The sequence below is a fragment of the Thunnus thynnus genome, chromosome 4, assembly GCF_963924715.1.
Source record: "Thunnus thynnus chromosome 4, fThuThy2.1, whole genome shotgun sequence".
NCBI lineage: Eukaryota > Metazoa > Chordata > Actinopteri > Scombriformes > Scombridae > Thunnus > Thunnus thynnus.
This window is the reverse complement of record NC_089520.1, coordinates 34,214,437-34,228,686: the sequence shown is the minus strand read 5'-3', so window position 1 is coordinate 34,228,686 and position 14,250 is coordinate 34,214,437. Positions and strand designations below refer to the sequence as shown.

Below are 14,250 nucleotides of genomic sequence, written 5' to 3'. Positions count from 1 at the left end.
AACATCCTTGAATCTCAGCCGGCATTTTAATCACACGCACGCCTTCAAGTGGATGGAACAAATTGGTGTGTCGTGTTGTTAGGTGGAGTGTGACTCGCAGCCAGAGGGAATTATCAAGCGGATGATAAAGGTTTTCCAACTTTTTCTGGGTTTGACTTGACGGAAAAAACTTTTAATTATGCAGCTTTTTTTTTCCTGTCAGCGTGTAATCTCCTCACACACACAGAGCGCGAGATATTCTAGACCATGCAGTGGGAAATTGGCCAAATACTTGACAGGTGTGGTATTACTAGATACGATCAGCTTTTAGATCTGTGTAGATCAAAGAGCAGAGCAATGCATAAATGGTGATGATTAGATTTAAATGTATTTATATATTGTTTACACGGAAGTGAAAAACCTCACATATTAAAGTTTAGACAGAATCGAACTAAAGAAGCTATATAGCTGCTGGTTGGTGTGAAATGCAGTCTGGGATACGTTGGGCCACAGAGGATCAATCTGTTGGATCCTCTAAATTTGGGAAAAGAAGGCCGTGTTTCTCAGCCACATTTGAAGGAGACTTCGAAATGGGACAGCTATGCTTTAATCTAAATGCTAACATCAGCGTGCTAACATGCTCACATTCACTGGCTAATTAGACATTCACATTTGCTAATTAGCCCTAAACACAAAGTACAGCTATGACTGATAATTTTGCAGGTATTTGGTCATAAACAAAAGTATTGGACAAATAGAAATTTTGACCTGATGGCGGTGCTAGAGTAAGGTCAATAGATCACTGTAGGGATGGCTGTGGCTCAGGAGGTAGAGTGGGTCGTCCACTCGATTCCCGGCTCTGATAGGCTACATGCCGATGTGTCCTTGGGCAAGAAACTTAACCCCAAATTGCTCCTGATGGCTGTGCCATGTGTATGAATGTGAATGTGTGTGAATGGTTAGCTTCCTCTGATGGGCAGGTTGGGACCTTGCATGGTAGCCCCTGTACCATTCAGCGTATGAATGTGTGTGAATGGGTGAATGTGATTTGTAGTGTAAAAGCGCTTTGAGTGGTCGGAAGACTAGAAAGGCGCTATACAAGTACAGTCCATTTATAGGGACTATGAATATCCACCATGTTTTCATCCCAGGTCGTCAAATACTAACACTTTGTCAATGCCCCTCGGCGTCTGATACTGACACAAGGTACCCTTTGGCATCTGTATGAGATGTGCTGGGCTTTCAACTAAATCCAATGTAGACCCATCTGCAGCAATATTACACACTCAGAGCTGGTTGGCTGGTTAGGGTTAGGGAAAGATCATGGTTTAGAATAAAATGATCACTTGAAATGTCATCATGGCACCAGTAAACAGTAAAACACTTGGGATGCCAAATACCATATGTTGCTGTTGCAGACTTGAAAGTTTGTGAGTGATTGACAAGTCCCTAGTTGCACCTTTCTAGTTAATGGACCAAATATGGTGTCACCCATGTCCCTTCTTGGACACTCCCCTTGCCTCTGTTAATCTTGGACAATGATTGGCCTGAAACCACATGACCATATATCCAACCCATCTTTGTAGATGTCCCATTGGCTGATATGTGTCTATTTGTATATGATTGGTTGTCTTTTTTTTTTTTTTTTTTTTTTAACTTTTCTTACCTTTTTTCATACCCAACTTACTTTATTTAAATGGTGTTTGTAATGTGTTTTATGATGACCCTGATGAAGGCCTCAAGCTGAAACGCGTCGGTCAACTAATAAAGTTTATTCACCACAAACAGCTGTAAGGCCGACTTTACAGACATCAGCTGTAGCTACATGTGACAACATGTAATAACCGTGTGTGCGTGACAGGTCAGACTGACCTTAAAACTTGGGCAAAGAAGAAACAAACCAGAGGAAAATAACAGACAGGTTCCTGTGCAACAAGGCAAAAATTAATTTTGTGCTTTGTGTTAAATTTCCTGTCCTCCAATTATGTCTGACATCTGTTCATTAGTTTCTCTCCTTTTTCTTCTTGTCACTGTAGAGACATAAAATAGTGTCATACGGCTGCGGTAAGCACAAATAAACATTTTCCTATTTGTAGGAATGCGTTTTCGCCACATATCGCACCACTAGAGTGAATCTGTGTCGAGCATCTCTATGTTGCCTGTGTATGATCAATCTGATTCTACAATCTGCTTTGTGTTCAGCCTGAACACATCTTTAGAGGAGCTCAGAAGAGGTGGTAAATTCTTGAAAGTTTTTCTGTCAGCGGCAGCAAAGCATCATTTCCAGCAGCAGAGAAGACAGCACCTGCTGTACCCGGGGATTCCCCCCTCTGAGAAATGACTTCAGACCTCACTTTCTAATCCAGATCCAATTTCAATACAATTACCAAGATTGTTCAGTAATTCATCGCTGAATGAGAAGTACAATCCCCCCTCAGAGAAATTAGAAGGCAGCAGTCAAGCTGTGATCAGATAGAAGATTGGTGGCCTGTCTCCGGAGTAGAAAGTCTTAATTTTCTTCTTATATATAATTGTGAGCAATCTGAGGATCCGCTCTGGGGTCAGTACCTCTGTCACTGCTGCTGTGATTAATCATGTAAGTGGCAGACAGCAGTGGGATTAGCAGATGGAGGGTTACTGTCTGATTGTGTGATTTTCAGGAAAGGACCACCTCCATAACTTTACAGTATGTGGTGTTCTACTGTTAATATTAATAAGAAACCAGCTGGCTACACTTACTGGCTTGTTCTGCTTTTTTTGAGCATATCACACAGCAGTGAGTATCTAATTTTCACTGGGATTGAAGATGAATTTGGTCCATAATTTGAATTGAAGAAGTCTTTTGGATGAGAGGCGAAACATCTTCAAGAATCTACAACAAGTCCAGTTGCTCTTGACTTTTGAATTTTCAAAACTTGGCATTTTCAAATTAATTTTCATTTTTGGACACAGATTTTTTTTTTAAGAAACACACAAAACGATCTGAATCTTGATATATAGATCTTTACAAATGGCGTTTAATTAGTCTCAAAATCTGTGCACATAAAAATCTGGCACATGCACGTGATATGAGTGCACAGAACAGTATCCGCGAGCAGAAAAGCGCCCTTGTGAGAGAGCATATCTGCTCCATGTGCGCAAATGCGGTCCCATGAGCACGGGGCTGTGACGGGGGAGGGGGGGTTGACCCTCCCTATGCGCGTGCAACTGCTCAACACTCGCTCACTTGTCAGGTTGATGCTTGAGACTTTGGAAGCATGGATGGAATAGACAGTCGGCTCCTTTGATTGGTCACTTTGAATATTGACCATGGCCTTTGTTTGGCTGTTTGGTTTGATCACTGACACAGTCAAGGACAGACAATTGCCTGAGAGAAGAAGAAGGGAAACATAAATAATGATATTTTGCGGCTGATTCTCTCTTTTTTTACCACTTACACTTATGAAAAAGTGTTATACATCATAGAGAAAGCCTGTTTAAACCCTCTTTCAGATTTGTGAAACCTTTATTTCGCTTATGAAAACAGAAAAAAGGGCGATTTCACTGATATTTCTCCATCCAGACCACATTAGACCAGGTCTAGATCAAAAACCACTATATTTAGACTTATCAAATCTGGACTAGATTACCAAGAAGACTCCAGGGAGTCATTAAAACACAGTTTCAGATTTGTGAAACCTTTATTCTATTTGTGAAACACAAAAAAGGGCTATTTCACTGATCTTGCAGCTAGAAATTCACAGCACGATTACCAATGAAATGTCATACTGCTGATAGTGGTATCAGATCAGAAAACCTTTCTATGTATTGTTCTGGCAGTTACAAACAATGTATTTTGTTGTTTAATTTGGAGGAATTTTTGGTCTTTTTATATTTTTGTGTCATTTCCATCAAAAATATTTTTGGTCATAGATTTCATAGACAAAAAGAACACTGCTGAGTACTGTTTTTTTCATAGAGGCTTTCATCTTGAATATGGGAGCAAGAAGTTGTAGCTTATTTGTGTTTATAAGTTTTAGAGTATTATTATGTTTCTTTATTGCAATACTCTGGTATACACCATACTTGTTTTAAGACAGAAAATTACCATTATGAATTCATGTGGCAGCCAATACAACTATAACCGCAGGACGAGTCTTTATTGCTTTGGTAGTCCTCCATTGTTCCTCATCCTCTCTCTCTCTCTCTCTCTCTCCCTCAGTGGGATTCCTGGGAAGAAGTGCGGAACCATCATCTTCACAGCCGAGGAGCTCAGTAACTGCCGGGTTAGTATCAGATCATACTTAGGATTTTGCAAGCACACACACACACTTACTTACCAAACTCAGCAGGGCCCACTCCTAGTTTGCACAGCTATCCTTGTTAGGACATCACATTGACTTCCATTCATTGTGGACAACCTCATCCAAACCCTAACTCTAAACATAGTGGGGACCTCAGAATTGAAGTCTTGCCTCATTAGGACTGGGCTTTGATCCTTATGAGGACTACTGGTACCGACAAGGTCGGTGTTTATACTGCAAAAGGTCCCAATGAGGTAACAAAACGCACACAAACACACACACACACACACACAGTAGGTATAAAAAGTCCGAGACAGGGGTCAGAAAGTTAAGTACTGCAGTCTGAATTTATGACAGTCACGTTCTGTGTTTCCATTTTTAACTTTGCCAAGTGAATTTAAATGACCAAACAGACTTGAGAATAATTTTGTCATCTACATCAAGTGGAAGGAAAGTGACTTTTTACGTTTCCTTCAAAGTGATGATGAGAGCTGCTCATGAATTATTTATCCAGTTCACTTTTCTTGCCACGGTGGGTAAATAATTAGACACTCCAATCAAAGCATACACTCACCACACACACACACACACAAACATATTCACCATGGTATTATAGTATGTGGTTGCGCATGCAAACATATGCAATTACATCCATGCTGGTAATGATGTGAATACTGTGGAAGCGGTTTGCTGTAATGTATATACAGAATTAAGTGAAACTTCCTCACATCCATATGCATAATATGAATACGAAGAAGGTTCTTCTCACACTGCAGGCCACAGGGCAGGGTTGACAGTATACTCCAGAGTCCTTGAGGGTGTCAGAACTCAAAGCTTACATTTATTTATTAGTTATGGTTTATTTTTTACTTTTTTTTATTACATACCTGCCTCTGGAAAAAGCCTCTCTGGTTAGTTTTGTTTCATGGATAAAATATCAGTTCTAAGGTTTGAAGTATAATACATATAACAACCAACTGCATCTTTACCTTTTGTACCAGATTTATCTGTCAGAAGTCACTACACCTTCGCTGTTCATTGCACTTGAGGTGGACACTAGATATCTGCCAGATTTCTTAAATTAGTACAAAAACTCATATGCCTTCAGTGCATCCAGGCAAAACTTCACTCATAAGAATCTCTGTCATTATAGGATTTTATTAAGTATTTATCAGCAAAAGGGGATCATAAAAAGACACTCTGTACACCTGCTTGTGGTTTGTTGTTTTTCTGAATAAATTCAGAGATGTACCAAGTAGTATTACTGGGGGCTGATTTAGGCATATTTTAATAGATCAGTATCAGCTAAAATAAATCAGATCAAATGCAGATCCTTTCATTCTTCGACTGTGTTTTGTCCACCTTAGCCTGCTAGTACTGCAGCGCGGCTCTCCTTCACAATAACCTACCGTGCAGTATTTCACTGTATATACGAGTGAAAATTGGAATGTGTGTATGTGGGAACTTATTTGGCTGCACCAGTGTGACTGACTCTGAGTTTTGACACCTGGAACAGCTCTTCATGTTGATCTCCCAATAAGAACTAACTCATTCACACCAACTCATTCTGGTTGGTTAGAAAACCTGCCTGAATGCAGTTTATTCATTCATTTATGCTGCAGAACAAGGTGACCTCAATACGAGAATAATAGTAAAGCCAACTATTATCTCTGGAGACACTTCAAAATGCATTATTACACTTTTCGACTAGTTTTAAAGGGAAACTTAACCAATTTTACACATTGATTTTCTGAACATTGGGAGTGTAAAAAGCAGGTGCTAAACTATTTCTTGGCTGTGAGCAGTAAAGGCTGATTTATGGCAGGTCGCCTGACAAATATGACGCATTTTCCACAGAAAAAAGTGTCACTCGACACTTTCCTGTCACGTCGCACACCTGGAAAATTTTGTTATGTCGCAGACACTGTCATATTTTGTCGCATAATGATTTGGTAGTGTTACTAACCTTGCCATGGAGATTGTAGTTTTCACTGAACTTCCTTAATGATATTTTGGTCTGTAACTTTAGATAACTTGTAACTTCCTTGTTTAATTAGTCCTGTTTGGGATGATATAATGTAACTAAATGACCTGGCTGGATGATGGTGGTTACCATGGAGACGACCAAAACCTTTTGCTGAAGCCTGAATTGAAAACGTTGTGTGACTCTTTAATTTCTGTTGAGCAACACTTATTAAAAGTGTAGAGCGACCTTCCATACCTCAGCCTTAACTTCCTTTGCTGTCTTTGCTGGTTACCCGGCAACTGCTCCCAGCCAAGAAAGAAACAGCAAACTTGGAGTCCTAGCATATTAATTCATGAATTTTAGGCATGCTGGTAGGCAAATGTTTTTATCTTTGGACATAGCCAGGATAGCTTTTCACCCGTGGAGTCTTTATGCTAAGCTAAGCTAACACACTGCTAGCAGTAATTTCATATTTATCTCATTGACATGAGAGTGGTAAGAATATAAGTTCCAAGCCCAGTTGCAAGTTGAAGTAAAATTAGAAAAAAAAAATCAGTTGAGGGTGTAAAAATAAACGGTTGTTGTTCTCTCAGGACATAGCCACCATGCAGTTCTGTGCCAACAAGCTGGACAAAAAGGATTTCTTTGGCAAGTCTGACCCTTTCCTGGTCTTCTACCGCAGCAACGAGGATGGGACGTGAGTGTGTGTTTTTGTTAAATGTGTGTGAAAGCAAATCCTCTACAGTGCAGTCCATCTGTTAGTCCATCACCCCGAGGCAAATGTGCCTCTCCTCTGTCGCCGCTGTTTCCTTGTTACCGACAGCAACTGAAAATCTGCCAGCAGATTTCTCTGTTGGATCCAGTCCCATGAGGAGTCTGAAAGCTTTTTGCCTGTCAGATGGAAGAAGGGCTAATAGATTTTCTTGACACTGAGACAGAACGTTCTAATCTGTACGTACTGTAGCCTTCAATATTTCAGACATACAGTTTGGCATCAAAACCCTTTTTGAGCTTGTTCTGTTTCCGCTGTCTCATGCAGCAAATTTTATTCAATTGAAACGTACTTCAAGAGATTGTCTGTATCTCGGTATGAGCTACCCTATCCTGTCCTTGCTCCCACCACGTGAACTCTCTGATCAGAAATGTTTAGACTTGTCATCTTCACCATCTTCAGCTGCCTCTTTGTTTTTCCAGGTTCACCATCTGCCACAAGACCGAGGTGATCAAGAACAATCTGAACCCTGTTTGGCAGTCATTTACAATCCCTGTTCGAGCGCTTTGCAATGGAGACTACGACAGGTGAGGTGACAGCGCAGGAGTCAGAGGTTTAGAATTAATAACCACAAATCCCTGCAGAGTATCGGAGGACTTTTCAGTGGTCTGGCTGCTGATAGGTGATGATTTAATGTACCCTGTCCTCATCCCGGTGGTTGTAAATTCCCATTACAAATGGTAAGACATATTAAGCTGGTTCAACTTCAAATTTCCCTTCTTCCTTAAACGTGAGTTAACGAAATTCAAGTATAAAGTAATTAAAGAATAATCAGTTAAAAATCATCTACTTGTGGAAAATGCAAAAGAGTTGTAAAAATGTAAGTTAAATTACCTCAACTCGAGATAACAAGGTAACTACATGTAAGATAAGAATAAGAGATCTTTATTGTCACTATATTTGCATATAACGCAATTTAGGCTGTATTCAGACCAAATCAGGTGGTGCAGCAAATACACCAGTCCTCCCATTCATTTGAATGGGGGTAGTGCATTTCAGCTGTTGCTGTTTTGGCCGTTTTGGCCGTTGCAGCAGCACACCGGACTGCGGCCGGAAACTTGAGCCAGAGTCAACTTTTGAAGAGACGCAACCCGATGTCACTGTGGCTGAAGGCTGCGGTGGCCAATCACAGCTGGAGATCAGACTGATCAGAGCAGTAAACTCTGCCATGAGGGAGTACAAAGTTACTAAGCGAGGGGAGGACATTTCTCTTCGTTTGATAACGTTAAAAGTAAAGTTAGACTTTGCTGTCGCCTTCCCAACTCATTTTAAAAAAGACTAGAGAAAGAGAGAGAGAGAGGGCAGTGGTCGAGTGAGCTAGAAAGTGAATGAAGAGAGGGAGCGCTGGTATTGAGAAAGCCAGTGAATCAGATCAATAAAACGTTATTTTTTGATTGTTTCACAGCGGTTACACTCTAGAGCACAAATAAACACACCCACAACCCCACATACCTCCCCTCAACCCTAAGGGGAACCTTAGTATGGTATCTATCTCAAAGCAACAAATATGTGCAATAGTATATGTGGTGAACAATATAATACAGTATATACACTCAAGGTATTAGGTTGAAGCAACAACTGTTTATTCACAATGACAAACGTCAGGCAGATTTGCTTTCCATTCACATGCTCTCAGTTTGAAGAGTCTCTTCTTCAGTTGTGACAAAGAACTTACAGTTGTAGCTGCTGCCGGTGGTCAGTCAATACAAAGACTTCATGTGACACTGCTGCACTGACCTTGTTAGTGTACAAGGGTTTCAACTTAATTCAATACTAACCTTCATCATGGTTTGCATTGTTGTGCATTATTATGTAAATAAATAAACATAACTTAACATATAAGATAAGAAAAGACTTTATTGTCCCAGAGGACACACAATGCTGCTGCTGTACAGTACCAAATAACTCAACAGTACGACACATCATACATCTCATAAATACCTAGATAAAAAGTAGTTGTACAATAAGATTACTCAGGATAAAGACTAAAAATCAATAAATACTCAGAATTCTGAAATACTCAGAATAAAAAGGTAAAACAGTGAAGAATCTCATCTAGCCCCTGACAATATTACACATTCCCAAGACAAACTCTGTGGTGGTCAGAATAATGCCAGCAGTCGGCCGTGTTGTCAGTCTCAGGCCAGTGCTGGTGTTATTGAGACCAACATGGAGGCAAAGCAGCAACAAACACATAAATATCTGTAGCATTGTACTTCCACTTACCATAAACTATTGATCCAAGTTTTAAGATTTAGCCTAAACTAAACCTAAACTAAAATAAGAATTTACTGTAGTTAACGAAGTGGGGGAGGGGTGCCTTTCAGGCAGACAGATGTACTTTGTATGCTTGTTGCTTTCCTCTGAGGCATTTCCTCCCCAACCTATGGAGGCTGATAGGGCTCAAGCATAGACTGTAAAAAATATGGACCTAGTCACCTTGACGTCACTCATTGGTTTGTGGACTGCCGTTTTGAAGCCCTGAGTTTAGCGATTTGACCATTGCCATCTTGGATTTGACCATCACCTTTGATTTTTGGAGCCAGAAGTGACCATAGTTGGACGAGAGGGTGGAGCTGACCCTAGCACTAGCTGCTAGCTTGGTTAGTATGGTGTAGTACAGTTGACTCCTTAGAGGGTCATTTATCACAATCAAACGCTGAAATGTTACAATTAACATGAACTGAAAAGACACTGAAATAGTGACAGCTACGCCCATACCATCTGGGGTTACATTGTGGTTACATAACGTAAACAACGTTGTCGCTGTGGTAATGACTTGTCAATCACAACGTAGCCACGCCCTAAAGCATACCCTGCTTTATTGTCTATTTTACTCTAAATGGGGCCATAATTTACAAAATGAACATCATCCTGTAGCCTATTGAAGAAGACTTGAAACTAGCGATTGAGACCATAAACTCATTAGGAAACTGTTTACTGGAGTAATAAATAAAGTGAGAAGTAGGGTCATTTTCTCATAGACTTCCATACATTGGACTTCACTTTGCAGCCAGTGGAGTTGCCCCCTGCTGGCCATTAGAGAGACTGCAGGTTTAAGGCACTTCCGCATTGCCCTCACTTTTTAGACCAAGAGCTACTCACTTAGGCTCAAGGTGGAGTTTTCTTTTGGACCAAAACATATCTTTACATTCAGTGTCTCTCACCAGAAAGCATTGTGTGCATCCTTAAAGTGTAACAAACGTGTTAAGTTAATTTCTTAGCGTATAAAACAATAGCAAAGCTGATTTTTAATCATTTTGAAACCTGCATTGTTTACTAGCTAGCAGTCTTCTTCTCTGCCCTTTGCTGGAACATTACTTTGTTGCCGCGTCACTGCCACCTGTAGATCAGTGGAGTAGTGTGACCCACTTGTAAAACATTGCTTCATAGTGCTACTGGTGATGAAAAACTCCTCGAGGTACCTTTGAGAAAAACACAAGTCGCTGGACAAAACAAAAGCAAATAAGGAAAAGATCTTCACCACTTTGGCAATACAAATGTTGCATTCAGAAAAAAAGCTGAAAATCTTGTAAATAAAACACAAGTGGTCACATTTCACCAGTTACAAAAACAGAATTGAGTTACACATGCAGCTACACAAAAGTTCTCTGGGGACACTAAAAACTGATGACCATGTTAGTAAATAATGTTGGATTCACACAATCACAATGTTAAAACTGAAATAAACATTGTTAGCTCATTTTCCAAAACTCAAATCATGCATCCTGCCATGTTCCTCAGTTTTGTGTCCCATGGAAACGTCTACTGTGCTGTTGACTGCAGTGTTTCTTTTTTTGCTTCTGTTTTCTGTATTTGTAGTGATTTTCAGCTCTATATAATTTCTGTACGTTGTCAAATATTTCTTAATTTCCTTGAGTTTTATTTATTTGCAGCTATTGGCCTCCCTGGACAAACCTTTGAATTCACTTCCCGTCCACCTCATGATTGTGTTACTGCTCACTTCTCCTCCATGCTGCTTCTTTAGCATATGACACTGAGAATACTTGTAATATAATTTAGTTTTGTGGAGGACAATAGTAAACTTAACGAAAAAGAATTAACAAAAAACATTGTTTTTAACTAGCAGGCAAAACGTTTCCCTTTGCAATAAAAAGGGAATGCGTTGGTGAATCAAACATTCTCAACAATAAACAAGCAAAGCGTGCTACAGCGTACTGAGTGAATATGAATTTTTAAATTCATGTATCCACATGCCATATAATAATGAAGAAATAATAAATATATAAATATCCTTAACCCTATCAATCTTAGTGACCACCACACTGCTTGGTCCATTAATACAAACGTATGTATGACCTTAGTTCACACCCACTGACAGTTATGTTAAAGGATGAGTCTGGTGATACCCAAACAATAATGAATGTATCCTACCAACAAGTACTGTGTGTGCATCTGAAGCCTGATATATCTAATTTCTCTGTGCCATAGAGCTCTATTGTTGTCTAAAAACAATTGAAAACACATTAATGAACCCGCACTGTTGCATTGGGTGACATGTTCCTTCATTACCATGTACACACAGATGTAGTTTATCCGTCCCACACACTGCTGCCAGAAATACTCACTAGAGCACTAAATGTGGATTCATCCGCCGCTTAAAATAGTCCTCAATGAAAGCACTATTTCCTCCAGTTTGAGTAACATTTAGTAAAAACTACAGTGCTCAGCTGTTTGGGCATTTTTAAAGAGCTTCTACTATATGTCAAATAGTTTGTGATAATTTTATTAAATGCCAATTTTGTTTCTGGATATGCCCCATCAAAGAGTAACAACTGTGTACACCCAAATGATAAGGACCCTCAGGCAGGTCCTGCATTATTACCTAATTCAGAGGACCTGTCTTGTAGAGGGACCAACATATAGTTCTATGAAAATCTAGTCTTGACTGGTTTATAGCCAATACAGGAGCGCTGGTTGGTATCTGGGACTCAAGGCAAAATATGATAAACACACACAACTGCACTGAACTTGAGGGACCCTTAATGAGAGAATGGGAGTCAGTAGGGGCCCACAGTTTATTTCTGACAAAGGGCTTCCTATCAGGTTCATCTTGTTATACCTTTTTATGACAAGAGACTAGTCATTTAATTATGCTGGCCTACTATCACAAAGTAATTTCATGGAGTGTATTTAGTGTGTGCTGTGGAGCAAAAGAGTCAATGATGTATGTATACCACACAGGGATATATATGGAATATTACAAGTGTTTGTGTTTTCATTGCATATAAAAATCAGTACCAAAACAGTCTTATATTCCTTTAAGTGAAGATTAATCTGTTGTAATCTTAACATGTATTATGTAATAAGTCTCATTTTCACTGGTTTGTACAGTAGTTATTTTAAAATGTGAAGCATTCTGTGAAGTTAAGGCCAAGAAAAGTTTACTTCCTGACTTACTTTCCTGCTTTTAATCTCTCTCCTGTCTCTCTATCATTTCTCTTTCCCACCCTCACTCTCTCTCTTCTCTGTGAATCTCACCTCTGTCTGTCTTTCCTCCACTCCCTCATCTCACCTCCTTCCAGGACAGTCAAGGTGGACGTTTACGACTGGGACCGAGACGGGAGGTAAGCTTCTTCTTCTTATCCTTTATTCATTTTCAGCTCCGCACTGAATCATTCAAATGTCACACCTTGTTCTGTCTGACCCAAGGGAGGGGTACAGGTCTTTCAGTCTTATTATTACATTATTACGACAAATGGAAGGCTCCACCCTTGTGGCACATGCTCGGTGACAAATCAAAAGCATCTGGCAGGTGAAAGGTGGGTTTTTCAGGCTGTCTGGCCCTGCGTTAAGGTGGCCCATACATTTCAGTCAGGATTCATTTGAAATTCTTGTGGTAATTTTACAATCCCCAATCCCAGATTTCCAAATCCCTGTCCCCACAGCCTGCAAGACATGAGGAAACTAAAGGTAAAAGTTTTTCTTGCAGATTTCCAGCAAAATTTATCCAACTGACACAAAATCAGGCTGTAATTATGTTGCATGTCAGTTGCTTTTTCAGGGTTTGACAGACAAGTCTGTTTTGTCTTCTTAGGGCATCATGGCAAGGAATGTTTATTTTGACAACAAGCCATTATCAGAGATTTTAGGCTGAATCGTGACAAAAAGAACTCCTCTGTAATCATTCTGCCAGGGAGCGCAGGATGTGTGCTGCAGAGTAAACCCTCCACATGTGAATGTAATGGTCCATATACAGTCTATTCTCACTGAACTGTTACATATATAAAGCAGTGTTTTCCCTACATAGAGCCATATATAGCACACCCCAAAAACACAAAAAAAGAAAATTCCATTATGAAATGTGAAATGGATTAATATACTGTAGTTAGACCAAGTGGGACACATGTGGACTAAAGGACTGTTTTCACAGATATTGAAGGAGTTTTTCACTGATTCAGCATTGCACTCAATGCACTGTCTGATTCACAATGGACAGTTTTTAAAAAAGGGTCAAAATTGATGCAAAAGAACCAGAGATTACATTTTGTTTATACCGTGCATTCTTCTTCCTTGTCAAAACCTGACGTCTACATTACCCAAAATGTAACTTGACCGCAGACAGGTCAGTCCAAGATTCACTTGTGTTATGCTAGTAGCGGTTAATGTAGCCTGGAGCTGCTAGCCTCCTGCAGAGATGAGGAGCTACAGAGGTCTGCTAACCTCACTTTTTTCTAAGTGCTCCTCCACATCCACAGATTTGTTTCATTTTCAAACCGGCACTGACTCAAGTGACATTAGTTGAGGCAAAGTTTAGTTTCAGAAGTGTTTTTCACTGGTATATGACCACAGATGACATCATGTTAAAACCATTTGGGTGGGATTAATTAATGGACCGGATTAATTGGGAAGAGTTTCATTGTTAACTACACTCATTGTTTTTGTACAGTGCAAAATGAAAGCAATTCAGTTGTAATCGACAATGAACTCTTTAGTCCATCTAATCCGTTATAAGAAGGCAACTTACCCCAAAGCGTGGAAACAAATTACAGTCCATTTACCTTGTGATGTCTGACTCTTGTAACTGCCTTTGTCTCGAAACATTTCATTTTTTTCTTTGTGCATACGGACTTCTAATTAGGAAGTCTGTGTGGTCTAAATGGGTTCCTATCTTTCTGGTTAACTATAGCATCTTTCTGGCCCATCATTACACCCACATAAACTGCACAGAGCTGATGAAATTCAGTAAATTAAATTGGTAAACAAAGAGATGTTTGGGGCTGTAATGA

General features: G+C 39.8%; 1 protein-coding gene across 2 annotated transcripts in view; it reads left to right on the top strand.

The window, feature by feature from the left end:
* LOC137182141 (copine-9-like) overlaps positions 1-14,250 on the top strand; it is a 173,469-nt gene that overhangs the window by 105,597 nt on the left and 53,622 nt on the right. For both annotated transcript variants that reach the window (XM_067588442.1, XM_067588441.1), the window contains 4 exons: positions 4,181-4,244; positions 6,822-6,925; positions 7,423-7,527; positions 12,547-12,588. In XM_067588442.1, coding sequence (XP_067444543.1) covers positions 4,181-4,244; positions 6,822-6,925; positions 7,423-7,527; positions 12,547-12,588 — 315 coding nt within the window. The remainder of the gene's footprint in view (positions 1-4,180; positions 4,245-6,821; positions 6,926-7,422; positions 7,528-12,546; positions 12,589-14,250) is intronic.